The sequence below is a fragment of the Artemia sp. Qi Xiang Cuo genome, chromosome 18 (assembly GCF_049724085.1).
Source record: "Artemia sp. Qi Xiang Cuo chromosome 18, ASM4972408v1, whole genome shotgun sequence".
NCBI classification, from domain to species: Eukaryota; Metazoa; Arthropoda; class Branchiopoda; order Anostraca; family Artemiidae; genus Artemia; species Artemia sp. Qi Xiang Cuo.
The window spans coordinates 42944705-42959311 of NC_142811.1; the positions used below are offsets into that span (position 1 = coordinate 42944705).

The 14607-nt window shown below is 36.5% G+C and overlaps 1 protein-coding gene across 2 annotated transcripts in view; it reads right to left on the bottom strand.

Annotated features, from left to right (window-relative positions):
- Positions 1-14054, bottom strand: part of Coq4 (Coenzyme Q4) — a 65572-nt gene extending 51518 nt beyond the window's left edge. Inside the window, exon 1 of one of the 2 annotated variants that reach the window (XM_089104010.1) lies at positions 14035-14054. In XM_089104010.1, the coding sequence (XP_088960136.1) occupies positions 14035-14040 (6 nt within the window). In that variant the 5' untranslated portion in view covers positions 14041-14054. Of the gene's footprint in view, positions 1-13950; positions 14011-14034 lie in introns of those variants that run through there. The other variant, XM_089104009.1, reaches the window with a different exon arrangement.
- Between the last annotated feature and the right edge of the window lie 553 nt (positions 14055-14607).

Genomic DNA, 14607 nt, shown 5'->3' on the forward strand with positions numbered 1-14607 from the left:
AACATCCTTAGGCCGGGGCGTCCTAAGGCTCATTTTATTTGGGGGGGGGGGTGATCTTCGTAAATTTTACCGAATCGCTACCTAATTTATGCGAAATTTTCTGCGGAAATCAAAAAAAATTTGTTTTTTGGGGGGCCGAACCCCCCCCCCCTCTCGGGACTCCCCTGCCCTTATGTTTATTAGTTGTAGTAGTAGCACCAGTATATGTAGTAGTAGCAGTAGGAGTACACTTAATAGTAGTAATCTTAGATTTAGTAGCAGTAATAGTAATAGCAGCAGTACTTGTAGGAGTAGAAGCATTAGCATTATGATGCAAACATTGTCTTTCGGTTAGTTCAGCATCCCCCACAACAAGCGTTGTAAATTTTAATTTCACACACGAAACTGTTCCTAAGATATTGCTGATATGCCCTTCTGACAACCTGCATAAGGATGGCAGGTTGTCATCTGTACAACAGAATATTCTCTGAAAATTTCACCTTCATACCTTCATAGGTTGTGGATTTTCAGCTAGCCAGAAGACACTGTGCGCATTCATTTAATGCTGCTTCTACGGTTACTGTAACTAACGACACTAATGGCATTGAGTTAAAACTTTTAGGGAACGTTTAGGAGGAGTTTCAATTAAATGAAAAACCTATATGTATGCAGGTATTAAAAGGGCATAGGGTGAACCAGGGTAATTCCGGACAGTGGGTAATTCCGGACACCCCCCTGTATCTTGCTAACCCCTCGGTAGATTTGTTTTGAATTAGTAACTGAGGTAGTACCAAGACTCTAGTTTATGACTCACTATATCCGATTGACAACAGCCAGCAGGTGGGGGAGACAGTCAGTCTTGAACCAGAGTCGGTCGGAGAAACTTCGAGGAAAAAGTACGTATGGTGTCAGTTTTTTTTTGCATTTGCTGGTGAACGGTGTAACTTACGGGTTTTATTGTTTTACCATTCAAAAGGGTTTTAATTAGGGCATTAGTGTGATTTTTTGTAGATTTTTATCTCTAACGGTTTTGCTATAGGGTGGGTGTCCGGAATTACCCATTTTCTGACCCCCAACAGGGTAATTCCAGACAGATGGTGAGGCCGTAATTCTGGACACAGAGGGGTATTTCCGGACGTGGGAAAATGTGATGCAATCAATTCCTTTTCATCGAATTTTGACCTCTGCCTCCTGAAACTGTGTTCTATCAGAGATTCTCGAGTTTCTAGCAATGTAGCATGAGTTTACCGAACTATTTTCAGGAAAAATAGTTTTTTCAGGGCTGATTATCTGCAATTTTCATTAGTTTCGGTTTCTTTCAGTGCAAACAACTTTTCTTCTTATACCTTTTACTTAACCTTGCTTTAACTTTCAGATGCCGAGGAAACAGTACAGCCCAGAAGATATGGACAAGGCGTTGGTAGAGGTGAAATTAGGTTTGCTGACAATCAGGCTCGCAGCAGCGAAGTATGGGATTCCAAAGTCGACGATTTCGGACCATTTGACTGCGACATCGTCGAAAGTGGGAGCAGGTAGACCTACACAACTAGATTTAGATGAAGAAGTGACACTTGCAGAGTGCATCAAAACCATGGACAAGTGGGGTGTTGGACTATGCCAAACCGATATAGTCACTCTTGTAGGCAAATATGTGAAGGTGAACAATATGAAACTTTCAAAGACGGTGTTCCTGGTTGGGACTGGTGGAAATACTTCAAACAACGACACAACCTTAGTCTCAAGAAGCCTGAAACCAAAGAGAATTCAAGATACAAAGCCGAAAATCCGTTCTTGATCTACGGATTTTTTATCTTCTCTCAGAGACGTTGAATGAACTTGAACTCCTTGATAAGCCCCACTTGGTGTACAACCTGGACGAGACGAGCTTCTATACTGATCCTTCGAGAACCAAAGTTGTGGGACAGAAGAACTCGCCAAGTTTCCGCCGAACTGCTGGAACAGGGAGAGAAAACACAACAGTTCTCGGTTGCATCAACGCTGCAGGGGCAATTCTTCCCCCCCCCTGATCATATTCAACGGCAAATCTGTGTGGTCCACTTGGACATCCGATGACGCTTTGCCTGACACTTCATATACTGCCATAGAAAGGAGTTGGATGACGGCTGACGTGTTCTACAACTGGTTCAAAGGCCAGTTCATTCCTAGCGTTGGGCAAGAACGTCCAGTTCTGCTTCTTGTTGACGGTCATGGCTCTCATTTGTCGCTGCAGGTTGTGCAGCTTGTAATGAATAAAAACATCACGATTCTGGAGCTGCCACCCCATACAACACAAATGTTTCAAGCTTTAGATGTTGGCGTATTCAAGGCTTTCAAAACCACGTATGACCAAAGGCTAACCAAACGGGCAAGGAAAAATGTTGGAGAAAAGCAACAGAAAACAGATTTTGTGAAGATGATAAGTGAAATTTGAAAACAAGCACATCCAGTTCTAATCCAGAAAGCGTTTGCATCAACTGGAGTTTATTATCCTAGCGTACCAGAGAGAGCCAACCGTGCGAAAATCAACAGAGAGCGGTTTGGCCCGCAGAAACTCAGGGCTTACGATGCCTTTCTTGAAGGAAAGAAAAGAGAACAAGCAAAGAAACCAGCAGAGAAGTCAACAGCCGATAGGATTAGGGTTAGAGTCCAGAGAGAAAATGAAAATCTAACCGTCAACATCAACATTTCTTCCCCTGAGAAGAAACCACCAACTCCAATGAAGAAGACCTTTGAAGAGCTCCTGTTAGAGAGTGTAAGAAAAGAACCGAGAAGTGAACCAGGGCATAGGAAAAAGATCACTGAGAAAGCTGCTGAAGTGATCGCTTCTAAGGTGTATTTAGAGCAACTTTAGAAGCACCAGGAGGAAAAGGAAAAGGTAGACAGGAAAAAGGGTGTGGGAAAGAAAACCAAAGTGAAAGAAACCGGTGATACCCAGACTTCTGGTACCAAAAGCAAAAAGATGAAGCTCTTACGAGAAGCGGCCTCCCCAGTTCCCTTGTCTGACACTGAAAGCAAGTCCAAGATACCATACGCTTACACTGATGATGACATCTCTCTTGAAGAGATGTGTGCTCTTGATTACCTCGATCAGCCTGGCCCTAGCAAGAAAAAGGTTGAAACGAAGCTTGACCATTATTATGCTGTGTATTACAACGACTCACCTTATTTTGGCAGAATTGTTGACTTTGTTGATGAAAGGGTCGTTAGGATGAAGTTCCTAAAGCTCGACTCAGCAGCGACGTACGAGTTTAGCTGGCCCAAGAACGATGACATCACAGACGTTGCAGGAGAGTTTATCTTGGGAGGGCCCCTCACTCTAAAGGGCACTGGACCCTTCACTATAAGCGAGCATCGCGAAATGGTGAAACGCCACAAGGAAAGGAAGAAAAGCTATGAAAAAAAAGAAGTGATCACCTAGTTCCTCTGTGTTTTGCTTTTAAACTTGCTTTTATCAGTATTTGAAGTCGTCTTTTGTATTATGTTTACCTTATTTCTACTATAGCCTACGAATTTCAAGGAAGTTAGCTGATGGATTCTGTAGTTACAGGAGATGAAGGTCCGGGCCTTCAGGTCCCCCAGTCCTTCAGAAGACTATTTAAATGCTGGCTTGTGGTGGTATATTCACGTTGCTATCAAATTATCGTGAAAATCCATGGTTTTACACAGTGGAAAAACGAGATTTGATTTTCAGAAAAACAATATCACGACTGCAAAGCTGAATTACTCCGCTAGTTCGGAAGGTACGCACATGAAATTTTGGAAGAAACATAGATTCTGGGGTGCTCATACCACCAACCAAAGCTAAGATTTTTTACTCCTTCAGGTACAAAGATATTGACCTCGTCCGGAATTAACCCATTTTTTGGTGGCTAATTCCGGACACCGTGGGAAAATTTCAAATGAGGTCACCAACCCCCTTTATAGTTCGAATTTCGGAAGTTTCTAGCTCTTGTATGAAAGCTAACAGTCTGAACTTTCATACGAATCTGATTTTACGACGAGATTTTAAGTCTGCTGGCTGGAGGAATTTTTGAATGGCAAAAAAAGGTCAAAATGTCTGGAATTACCCTGGTTCACCCTATAAGCACTATAGGGCATATAAGGACATAGGCAGCGATGCTCTATCATAGCTAGTAACATCTTTGATATTTTAAAGGAGCTAATTTGATTGAAAATTAAAAGTTATAGTGCCCTCTTAAGAGTCAAAAATTATTGGAGGGCAATCAGCCCTCCTCTTTAGCTCATAATTTTCTAAACACTCCCAATCAAAATTTTAAGACCGCCATTTTGTTCAGAATAATTGAACGGTCTAGCAACTACATCTCTAGGGTTATTGGGTAGATCAACCCCCACAGTTATGTAATTTGCTTATTATGCTTGAAAACTAAATGTTTTTTTTAAAACAAGATCCAAACACACTGCTTGTATGCTGGTTGCCAATAAGACATCTCAGCAATATACCGAGAACAACTGAGGGTACTAAGTTCAAATTTTTGGGGCTACTTCTATTACTACTTCTGCTCTTAAAATTTTGCTAAATCAAAAGAGTGTAATTGTATCCAGGCTGTGAAAGACCATAGATATAATTTTGTAGGAATGGTATTAACTTTTATTAATCAGGTCAACTAGAGGATATATATGACTAAATTAAACACTACTATTTGTGTCATGATTTTCAAGACTTTATGTTGCTAAAAATTGCTGAAAAAGTTTCTCCAGCATATAAATAGCAGGCAAAACTATAAATTCTTAAAGGAAAACTGGAAAGATTAAAGCTATTATTTTCGTTTTCCCTGTCAATATAAAACAGAAATTAATTAAAAAAAACTCGTTGCACACAATGAGGTTGTCAAAAAAATTAAAAAACTCCGTAAAATGAAAAATAAACAAAAATAGAATCAAACTATCTACCAAGCATACAAATTTGTAATATCATTATCAATAAATAAATGAAACCCAAAACAAACAGAAATTAAAATCAATGACAGAGTTAAACTCAAAACGAGCAGACATTAATATGAGTAGGGTTCAAAACCCCTATGCTTTCTAAAAGCAAGAATATACTTTACTGAAAAAAATCTTTCAAGTGTTTTCACTTTTATAACTTTAAGAAATAAAAAATTCATTGATATTTCAAGGAATAAATATCAGCATATGTATATTAAACTGACAATGCACATTCATTTGAATATACATTTTCATTTGAATACATCCTTCTGACAACCTGCATGCACATAGTGCCTTTTGAATTAGTTTTATAGCAATATAAACTTTCCTAGAAGTATCTACTTTATACCCAAATTCATTCCTAAAATGTTTTTCTATGCTTTTTTTGCAACCTAGATGTACTTAAACTATTTTGATGAGTTCAATATTAACAGTACTAAAAGCAGAAAAAGTAATACTAAAAGTAGTAGTAATATCAGTAGCCACAAAAGTTTTAGCTTAAGACATTGCTGATATACCTCTTTGATGACCTGCATCTACATGTGCTTTGGTTTATTCAACATCCCCCTCAAGATGCCCTGAAAGCCTCAACTTAAAGCTCTTAGCCATTAATGAGTTATTGCCAGGGCTGGTGCAACCTATTCTGCCGCCCTAGGCAAGATATTTTTTGCGTCTTCCCCACAATTAGATTTTTCGTTTCCATTTTCCACCTCAATTGAACCCTTACCCAAAATCACCACTTCTTATGCATTTTTTTTTTTTTTTTGCACTTAACAAGACTTACATTAATTTACAATCACAAATTACATAATGCAAAGACAAACAATATAGAGAATACTTAACAGGGAAAATCTAACCTGTGTGGCTGCTAGTACAACCATAATTATGATAAATAATTATACACGAAACCCTTAGTGTCAGAGTATTTATTTCATTAAGTACATAATAGAAACTTATCAAAGAAAACCGATAATTTTGCACAAGAGATAACTTTAATTCTAAAGTTTACATAGATTATAGGGAAAAGTTAACAGAAAGGAGGTTTACAGTTCACAGTTTAGTTTTTCTTAATTTTATCTTTGTGAAAGAAGTCACCAGTTCGTTCAAGTTGATGTCTTTTGCGAAGTCTTGTTCAACTGATAGTGGCTAGTCCTTGAAGCCTTTCTTGCGTTATGGTGGATCAAATATAACTTTTAATTGATTTTAATTTTGAAAAACTACGCTGACTACTAGCAACAGGCACAGTCAGCAAAATCTGCAAAGCCATGGAAAAATTTTGGGCACAATCTTTAAGTCCATTGCTTATTATGAAGTTAAGGATATGTTTTGGATTTGCGTTCTTGGGTATTCTCTTGGCAATAGCTTGAACTTTATCGCAAAGTTCGTGGCCTTCAACAACTTCAGCTTCATTGTTTGAGAGGAAATGTTTTAAATTCATACAATCGTCCATAAGGGGCTTGGTTGTTGCGGCATTTACCTTGGATATGTTGTAGAAAATTCTGAATATAGAAATAATTCCTTCTAACTGTTGAAATCTTTCATCCAGAGAAGAAATTGCAGTATCAAGAATGGCAAAATGGAAATTGACTTTGAAGTGTTCTTGAGGGAATACCAAAGGTTCATCATCTACTTTGTAATCAAACTGTTTTTTCTCCTTTTTCAACCGAGTTGGCAGGGTTTCTCTTTCAAATGTTGGTTGAATATTTAGCTCCTCTGCCACTCCTCTGGCGTCAACTAGAATACTTCCAAAGCCATCGTTACTTCCAATGTAACCTTTGTAAGTACAATTTAGTTTTGCTCAGGTGATCTTTGGCAGCAGTCAAATCAAATTGATTGGATTGAAACTGCTTACTTGATATGTCGATTTCAAAAAGTACACTGTGCCATAAAACTACGCTTACAACAAAATTGTATTTTTCAATGTTTTTGCCAGATCCCTTGCACTCACGAGTTGTTACCTGTTGAGCCATTTAAAGAGCAATCTTCATAAATGTCCATTAAATCGTTATGAACATCACCCAGTTGATATCAAAGAGGTACGAGAGCATCTATTTGACTTTCCCATTTGGTTTCACTAAGGGGCTTGGCCATATATTTTTTAAAAGTATTCCAACGTTGTGTTGAAGCAGAAAAAAAAAAACATAAACTTCTTGAACCAAAGCAAAGAACTTCGTAGCCTTCAAGGCCACGCGGCTACTCTGAGAGTACGCGGAGGCGGACGCGCACCCTCCTGCTTCCCAATCCCCACATATTGCACACTACCGACCCACGCCTTTTCACCTTCCTCAGTGCACAACCGACAATCACCAGTTTCTAATTTTTCCATTTTTGCTGCCCTCCCCAAGTTGCCACCCTAGGCGGCCGCCTACTTTGCCTAGAGGACGTGCCGCCACTGTATATTGCTGATACACCTTTTTGACAACCTGCATGCAAATAGTGTCTTTTAATTTAGTTCAATGTTACCCTAACCGTTCCCTGGAAGGTTTGCTTTAATACCCTTAATAATAATAATCTGTATATAAAAGCCTTTTAAAGCCATATACAAAAAGACAAATACTAAAGAAAAATTACACTCTATTTGACATCCTTCCCATCAATACAAAAAATTCCTACTGGCACAGTATAACAGGGAGTCCTAGACCTCATTAACTCATGAAGCAGCCTATCTTCCCCATCCTGGATAATTGATTCCCTTAAATGAGAAAGCTGCTTACATTGCAGGAGGTAATGCCCCAACCCATAATCATTCTCCCCACATCTCAAGCAACTCCACCCGGCCTCCGGACCTTCCCTCATTTTTCTTACAACCATACCATAAATTGGAAGACAATTAGCTCTAATCTGAATCCAAATCCTCAGATATTTAATGGGGAATCCCAGCTTAAAATAAAACTCCTGTCCAAAATTCTCTTTTACTTCTTTATACAAAGACTCGGAGATTTATCCACAGCTGATTGCCATAGTTGCACTTCTTGGTCTTCCTTGCACTAAATTCCTTGAAGAACTTTTATGATCATCTGGCCCTTTTCCTTTCTCCCATGAACTTGAAAATCCATTCTCATCTAATATCCTTTTGATTTGTGCTGTCCATGATGTTTTGTTAGATTGAAGGAGAAGATCTTCATATGCTGCTTGGGCAAGTCTAGTCTGGGGAAGTTTGAGGAGTCTTAACCAAAATTTGATGATTTGGGTGTATCTGTTCAATTCCAGGTTAAATATAACAATATCACCTTTTAATACTAACGTATGTGTTGTATTCTGTAAGCCAAAAACTTGTTTATAACATTGAAGTTGAAGGGTTTCTAGTTGCTTTGCTGGCTGATACCCCAATATTTCTGATCCATAAAGTAGGATAGTCATAATTTTAGTATTAAATATATATTTGTGAAGGCTTAATTCACTTATTTCTGATGTTAGTATGCTTCTGTATATTCCAAATAATGTATTTCTTCTTTTCTGTGCCATTATTGTAATATGACTTGTCCATTTTCCATTTTGACAAATGATGAAACCTAAGTATTTGGCTTTTTCCACCACTTCCAGCATTTTTCTACTCAATAAAAATTGTGGTACTGATCCCAAGGGTTTTTTGCTAAAAATCATGATTTGGGATTTCCCGGCATTCACCTCTAGTCTCTTCTCTTGCAAATAGTTTTCAAGGAGATACAAGAGAGTTTGTAAATCATTCTTTGTCTTTGCCAGTAATATAATGTCGTCTGCAAATAGTAGCATTGACACATTCAGATTTCCCAGTTGGAGAGTAGGTGCCCATCTTTGTTGGAAATAAAGAACAATAGCCTATCATTAATAAACATAGCAAATAAAATTGGCATAAGTGTACTTCCTTGGCGCATTCCCTTTTTCGAGAAAAATGGCAGATATTCCCTTCCTAACAACTTTCACAAAACTTTTATTCAAAGAATACATAGATAATAGAGTTTGTATAAAAGGGATTGGTAGGCCTAGATTTAACAAACAATTAAACAATAAAACACAATCTACACTATCAAATACTGATTTCAAATCAATTAAAGCCACATATAACTTTCCTTACCTTTACAATATTTTTCTACAAGAGCATTAACAACAAAGACTCTATCAACTATAGAACAGCCTGGTCTGAACCCACCTTGTCATTAGTAACAGTAGTAGTTGTAGGAGCTCCAGTGGTGGTAGGACCAGAGAGAGTAGTAGAAGGGATAGCTGTAGCAGCATTAGTCTTAGCAGTAGTAGTATTCACATAGTGCCTTTTTGGTTAGCTCAACATTCCCTGATAGTTTGAGCTTAATACTCTAAGCTGTTTCTTAGATGTTGAGATACACCATTTTGATAACTTGCATGCAAATAGTATGTTTTGACTTAGTCCCCCCCCTCAATAGTCCCTGCAAGTTTCACCTTGATATTGCTAGCCTTAGTCATAGTAGTACTAGGAGCAGCAGCAGTACTACTACTAGGAGTAGTAGTATAACCTGTTCTGATTTAAATTAACATTCCCCTTGACAATTCCCAAAAATGTTAACTTAATATCCTTAGCTTTAGCAGTAGAAGTAAACATATAGTGCCTTTTGGTTGGTTCAACATCCCACTCAACATGCACTGAAAGTTTTAGCTTAATAATCCAAGCTATTCTTGATTTATAACTGTTATACCCTTTTGATAGCCTGTACCTACCTAGTGATTCAATTTAATTTAATATTCCCTGAAAGTTTTACCTTAAAATCCATAGCCTCAGTAGTAGTAATAGTCATAGCAGCAGTTGTAGTAGTACTAGTTATAGTTGTAGTATGAACATAGTGTCTTTTGGTTAGTTCAACAGCCCCCTTAACATGTCCTGAAAGTGTCAATTTAATACTCTAAGCTGTTCCTAGAATGTTGGTCATACACCCTTTTGGCAGCCTGCATGCACATGGTGTGTTTTGATTTGGTTCAACATCCCCCTAAGCATTCCCTGAAAGTTTCACCCTTAGCTTTAGTAGTAGTAGGAGTAGAATGCACAGTGTCTTTTCATTAGTTCAACATCCCCCTCAACATGCCCTAAAAGCTTCAACCTAACACTCTAAGCCTTTTGTTTAGTTGTATATCCCTATTAGCTTGAATGGTGTAGTCATAAGCAATGCTGAACATTTTAAATATGCTGAAGGTCGAAAGTGGATCCTGATCTTGAACTCAAATTTAAAGCTGGAGCCTAATCCTGGAAAGTCCTGTCTAATCTTGGGCAGATCTTGCTGCAAAGGAGAATAATTGCATTGCAATAGGTTGATGGGGTAGACTAATTTTTTTCTGAATACAAATGTTAAAAAAAGCAAAGCTTACCACGATTCTAGTCAGCCAATCTCAACTAGCTCAGTCCTTACTATAAATCAATTACAACTGGCTAAAATTATATAAACCATTTCCACAATTAGGAGCCTGTTGTTCATGTTTAGGGAAGACACATTCTGATCAAGATATTTGTTCAGGATTAGGCACTGTCTAAGTGCTGGGGCTCTTACCCTAAATATATAAAAGATTCTATAACTAAGGTAAGGACAAGATGACCACACTAATCAATGCCTATTTTTACTCTCATTCTAAAAATAAGGACTGTTTCACTTACAACGTTGTTTTTACTTGTTTTTGGCACAAGAAATAGGTTAAGAACATATCAAACAATTATGCTATAAACCAATTCTAGTCAAGTCATATATTCAAAAGGGATTGATTAAAAATGATCAAGTTCAACAAGCTTAAAAATCAGCAAATCTTTTAGTATCCTATTGTCAGTTTGGAAAATATTTGAAAATAATATCTTCTTTGTGAATGGTGTTTTTTGACCTATAAATAATAATCAGAACTAGCCTATATCTGATTGTAAAAGAATTTCAGATCTGAATATCAAATATTATTTGAAATTGATTTACAGATTGCATATATGGTATATGGTAGCTTAACACTGAAGCTAAAAATAATAGCCAAATATTATTAATAAAAACAGTAAATATTTTACTGTTCTCATTATTGACTTATGAATAAAGGAAATATGGAACTTGATGGCTTTTTTTTATGCTCTTTACAAATATAATAATTGCTTCTCTCACAAAATCAAATTTAACCCCTTTTCGAAACCTTGAAAATGACTAAGAAATTTCTAGTTTTGGGGTATAAAAGAGCTTAAACCATGGATTTCAAACTTATTGTTAGATTACAAATATTTTTTTAAAGTTATATAATCCACAAGCATTGATTTATTGCCCTTAAGCTGGATAAAATATTCAAAACAATTTCTCCATTTTCTGTGTGCCCTTTGATAACTTTTAACATGTAGGCCAAGGTGAAGTGCAGTTTTTAAATAGCCAAACAGAACAAGCAGAAAACATGGCAGGTCTGTTTTGAATTTTTATTAATCAACTTAATTGTGACAAATCAATGTTTGTGAATTCTACAAATATTACATAATGTATTTATAATGAAATAGTGAGTTTGAAACAAATGTTATAACCCATTTAATATCCAAAAAATACAGAATGAAACTATTATTTTCAAAGGCCCTAAAAGGGCTTAAAATTGAATTTGCAAGAAAAGCAATTATTATATTCAGAAAGGGCATAAAAAATGGCATCTAGTGGAATGTCCAAGCTATTTGTAGGGCACATCCACCACATGGCTAATATGGGAGTAAAGTTCATTTTTGATGCAAATGATTGTTATGTTTAGATTCAGGATGCAATTCTGGGTATATATTTGCACATTAGGGGGGTGGGGGTATATATTCTGTGAATATAAAGGTTCTAAAAAGTTCATGAATTTCTTAGAAAAACTGGAAAAACAAGGATAGAAGTGAAAATTAAGGCTCTCCCCCTGCTAAATGTGTTAACTAGGATTATTCTGCATATTATCAAGTAAGAATTGTTTCCTTAATGTGTTTCCTTATGTCCAGCTGGACTCCCAGGCTTAAAATACTGGTTGGTTGGTTGGCTAATTCAAAGATTTGTATATATATACATTGTCAAATTAGCCATCTGGTGGTATCCCCAATTTATAGGTCAGTAATATGAACAACAAAATATTTACCACAAAAACAGGCTGCAAATTATAAAGCAAGAATTAAATTGTTTAAGTATTTTTTTAAGTCTTGTATAGCCTAAATCCTAGGACTATATATGGGACCATAAGGGGAGAGGTTTATTGAGAGTGAAATGATTAGGCTATTAGCCTAGCCTATATTTGGAAATAGCATTAAAATGCATCAAATAGCATGTACACCTTGTCTCCACCTCTTTTATTGGGATCTCATTTGTATGTAATCAAATAGGCTATATACCCAAAATTATATAGCCTATGCCTATACTTCTTCTTCTATTTAACAGCAGGCTACTGTTAACAGCAACCTATACTTAATATATTTTTAATAATATTACTCTTCTTCTTGTTGCTTGTTTACCATTAAATTAATAAAATGACAAAAGCAGCACCATTGAAAATATAATGACTATATATAATCAGGGGTAGGCTATATATTTCAATTTCTTAGACAACACTGCTTTTCTATTTACAAAAATTATGCAAAATTTTGTATGCAAAAAAAAAAAAAATTCGTGCTTAATTTTTTGGGTATATATTTATAATTTAGATAAGTGGGCTTAAAGTAAAGAAATGCACTTTGGGAATACATGGGCCTGAGTAAGTTTTTTACAACGTTTTAAAGTAGTTTCTAGAATTTTATAGTGCTTTCTTATGGAGAGTTGCACCATTAAGAATTTAACAAGAAATTCAGAAGAAGGTCAATATATACAAAATCATATTATTGAGTTAGGACTAAAGTGAATACACCATTTGATGCCTTTTTTTTATGCTGATTACGAATATAATAAGTATTTCTATCAGAGATGAATTTCAGCCCCCCCCCCTATATAGGCTATACCAAACCTAACCCTGAATTGGCCTATATAGGGGGGGGGGGCTGAAACTCATTTCCAATAGAAATGCTTATTATATTCGCAATCAGCATAAAAAATGGCATTGAATGGTGTATTCACTTTAGTACTAACTCAATAATATGATTTCGTATATATTGACCCAGAAGAAATTTGGTCAATATCTACGAAATCATATTATTGAGTTAGGACAAAAGTGAATACACCATTCGATGCCTTTTTTTTATGCTGATTACAAATATAATATGAATTTCGATTGGAAATGAGTTTCAGCCCCCCCCCCCCCTATATAGGCCAATTCAGGGTTAGGTTAGGTTAGGTATAGCCTATATAGGGGGGGGGGCTGAAATTCATTTCCAATAGAAATGCTTATTAGGGTAAGACACCCAGTAGTCAGCCACCTGCCTATTCTCGGACAGAATGTAACTAACAGGGAACCTACCTCTAGGCTAATGTGCTTAGAAAGTTTTTAGGTCAATATCTACGAAATTAGTTTTTTTTTTTATGACTATCTCTAATACACAATTTTATGCCTTTTTTAGTGTTAGTAAGAATTTATTACGATTTTACACCGGTATTGGTTTTAAGCCCCCCCCCCCGATATAGGTACCGTAAGGGGGTGATTACGGTGGGTTAGGTATAGACTCTATAGGGGGGGGGGGCGGTAATTAATTTGTAATAGTAATTCTTATTATATTTGTAATCAGCATAAAAAAAGGTATCGAATGGTGTATTCACTTTATTTGAAACTCAATAATATGATTTGGTATATATTGACCAGTTTTTATACATAGCTGGTTTCCCTGGTCACTATTAGATAGGCTATCTGTATGGACTACCTCTAGGCTAATGTGCTTAGGCCTAAGCACATTAGCCTAGAGGTAGTCCATACGGATATCTAATAGTGACCAGGGAAACCAGCTATGTATAAAAACTTTCTAAGCACATTAACCTAAAGGTAGGTTCCCTGTTAGTTACATTCTGTCCAAGAATAGACAGGTGGCCAACTACTGGGTGTCTTACCCTATATTCGTAATCAGCATAAAAAAAGGCATCAAAAGGTGTATTCACTTTATTCCTAACTCAATAATATGATTTCATAGATATTAACCAGAAATTTTTTCATATTCTGGGTCTATGCTTCAAGTCAGAATCCAAACCAGTAATTTTCAAGGTTTAATTGACCATGACTCACAAGCATGTTTTAGGATTTTAAATTTAGTCAGACAGCCCTGCCGGAATAATGATTTGGTTCAAAAATTGCCGATCTTACCATTCCTCTAAAGAAAATTTAAAATATTTGTGAAATTGAGCTAAGAAACCCGGCCTTGTCCAAGTTAAAGATAGGACTAGGGCCTCAAACATTGAGAAGGAAAGAGTTGAAGAGAGATGGGTGGAACATATTGAGAATGTGTTAAACCGGGACAGAGTTACAGGAAAAGAAGTATAGGAAAATGGAAAAGTTTGTAACATGTTGGGTTTAAAGGATTCCCGAAAAATCTTTAATATTGAAGTTTGGGTCATGAGTTCAAAAGTTTAGCAAAGGATCGAAAAAATTTTCTCGCAATATTATCCTAGACCATACAAAAGTAAAGCAAGTAGTAGGCCAAATTTTTGAAATGACCTTCATAATTCCAAAATCCAAAGATTTGAACAGAGCAGGCAAAATGTTTTGATCACCTGGCAACACAGATTGTCTATTGATGTAAGTCATTACTTCACCATGAACATATTGTAGGTCCCACAGGGGCATATAGCGCAGAAAGAA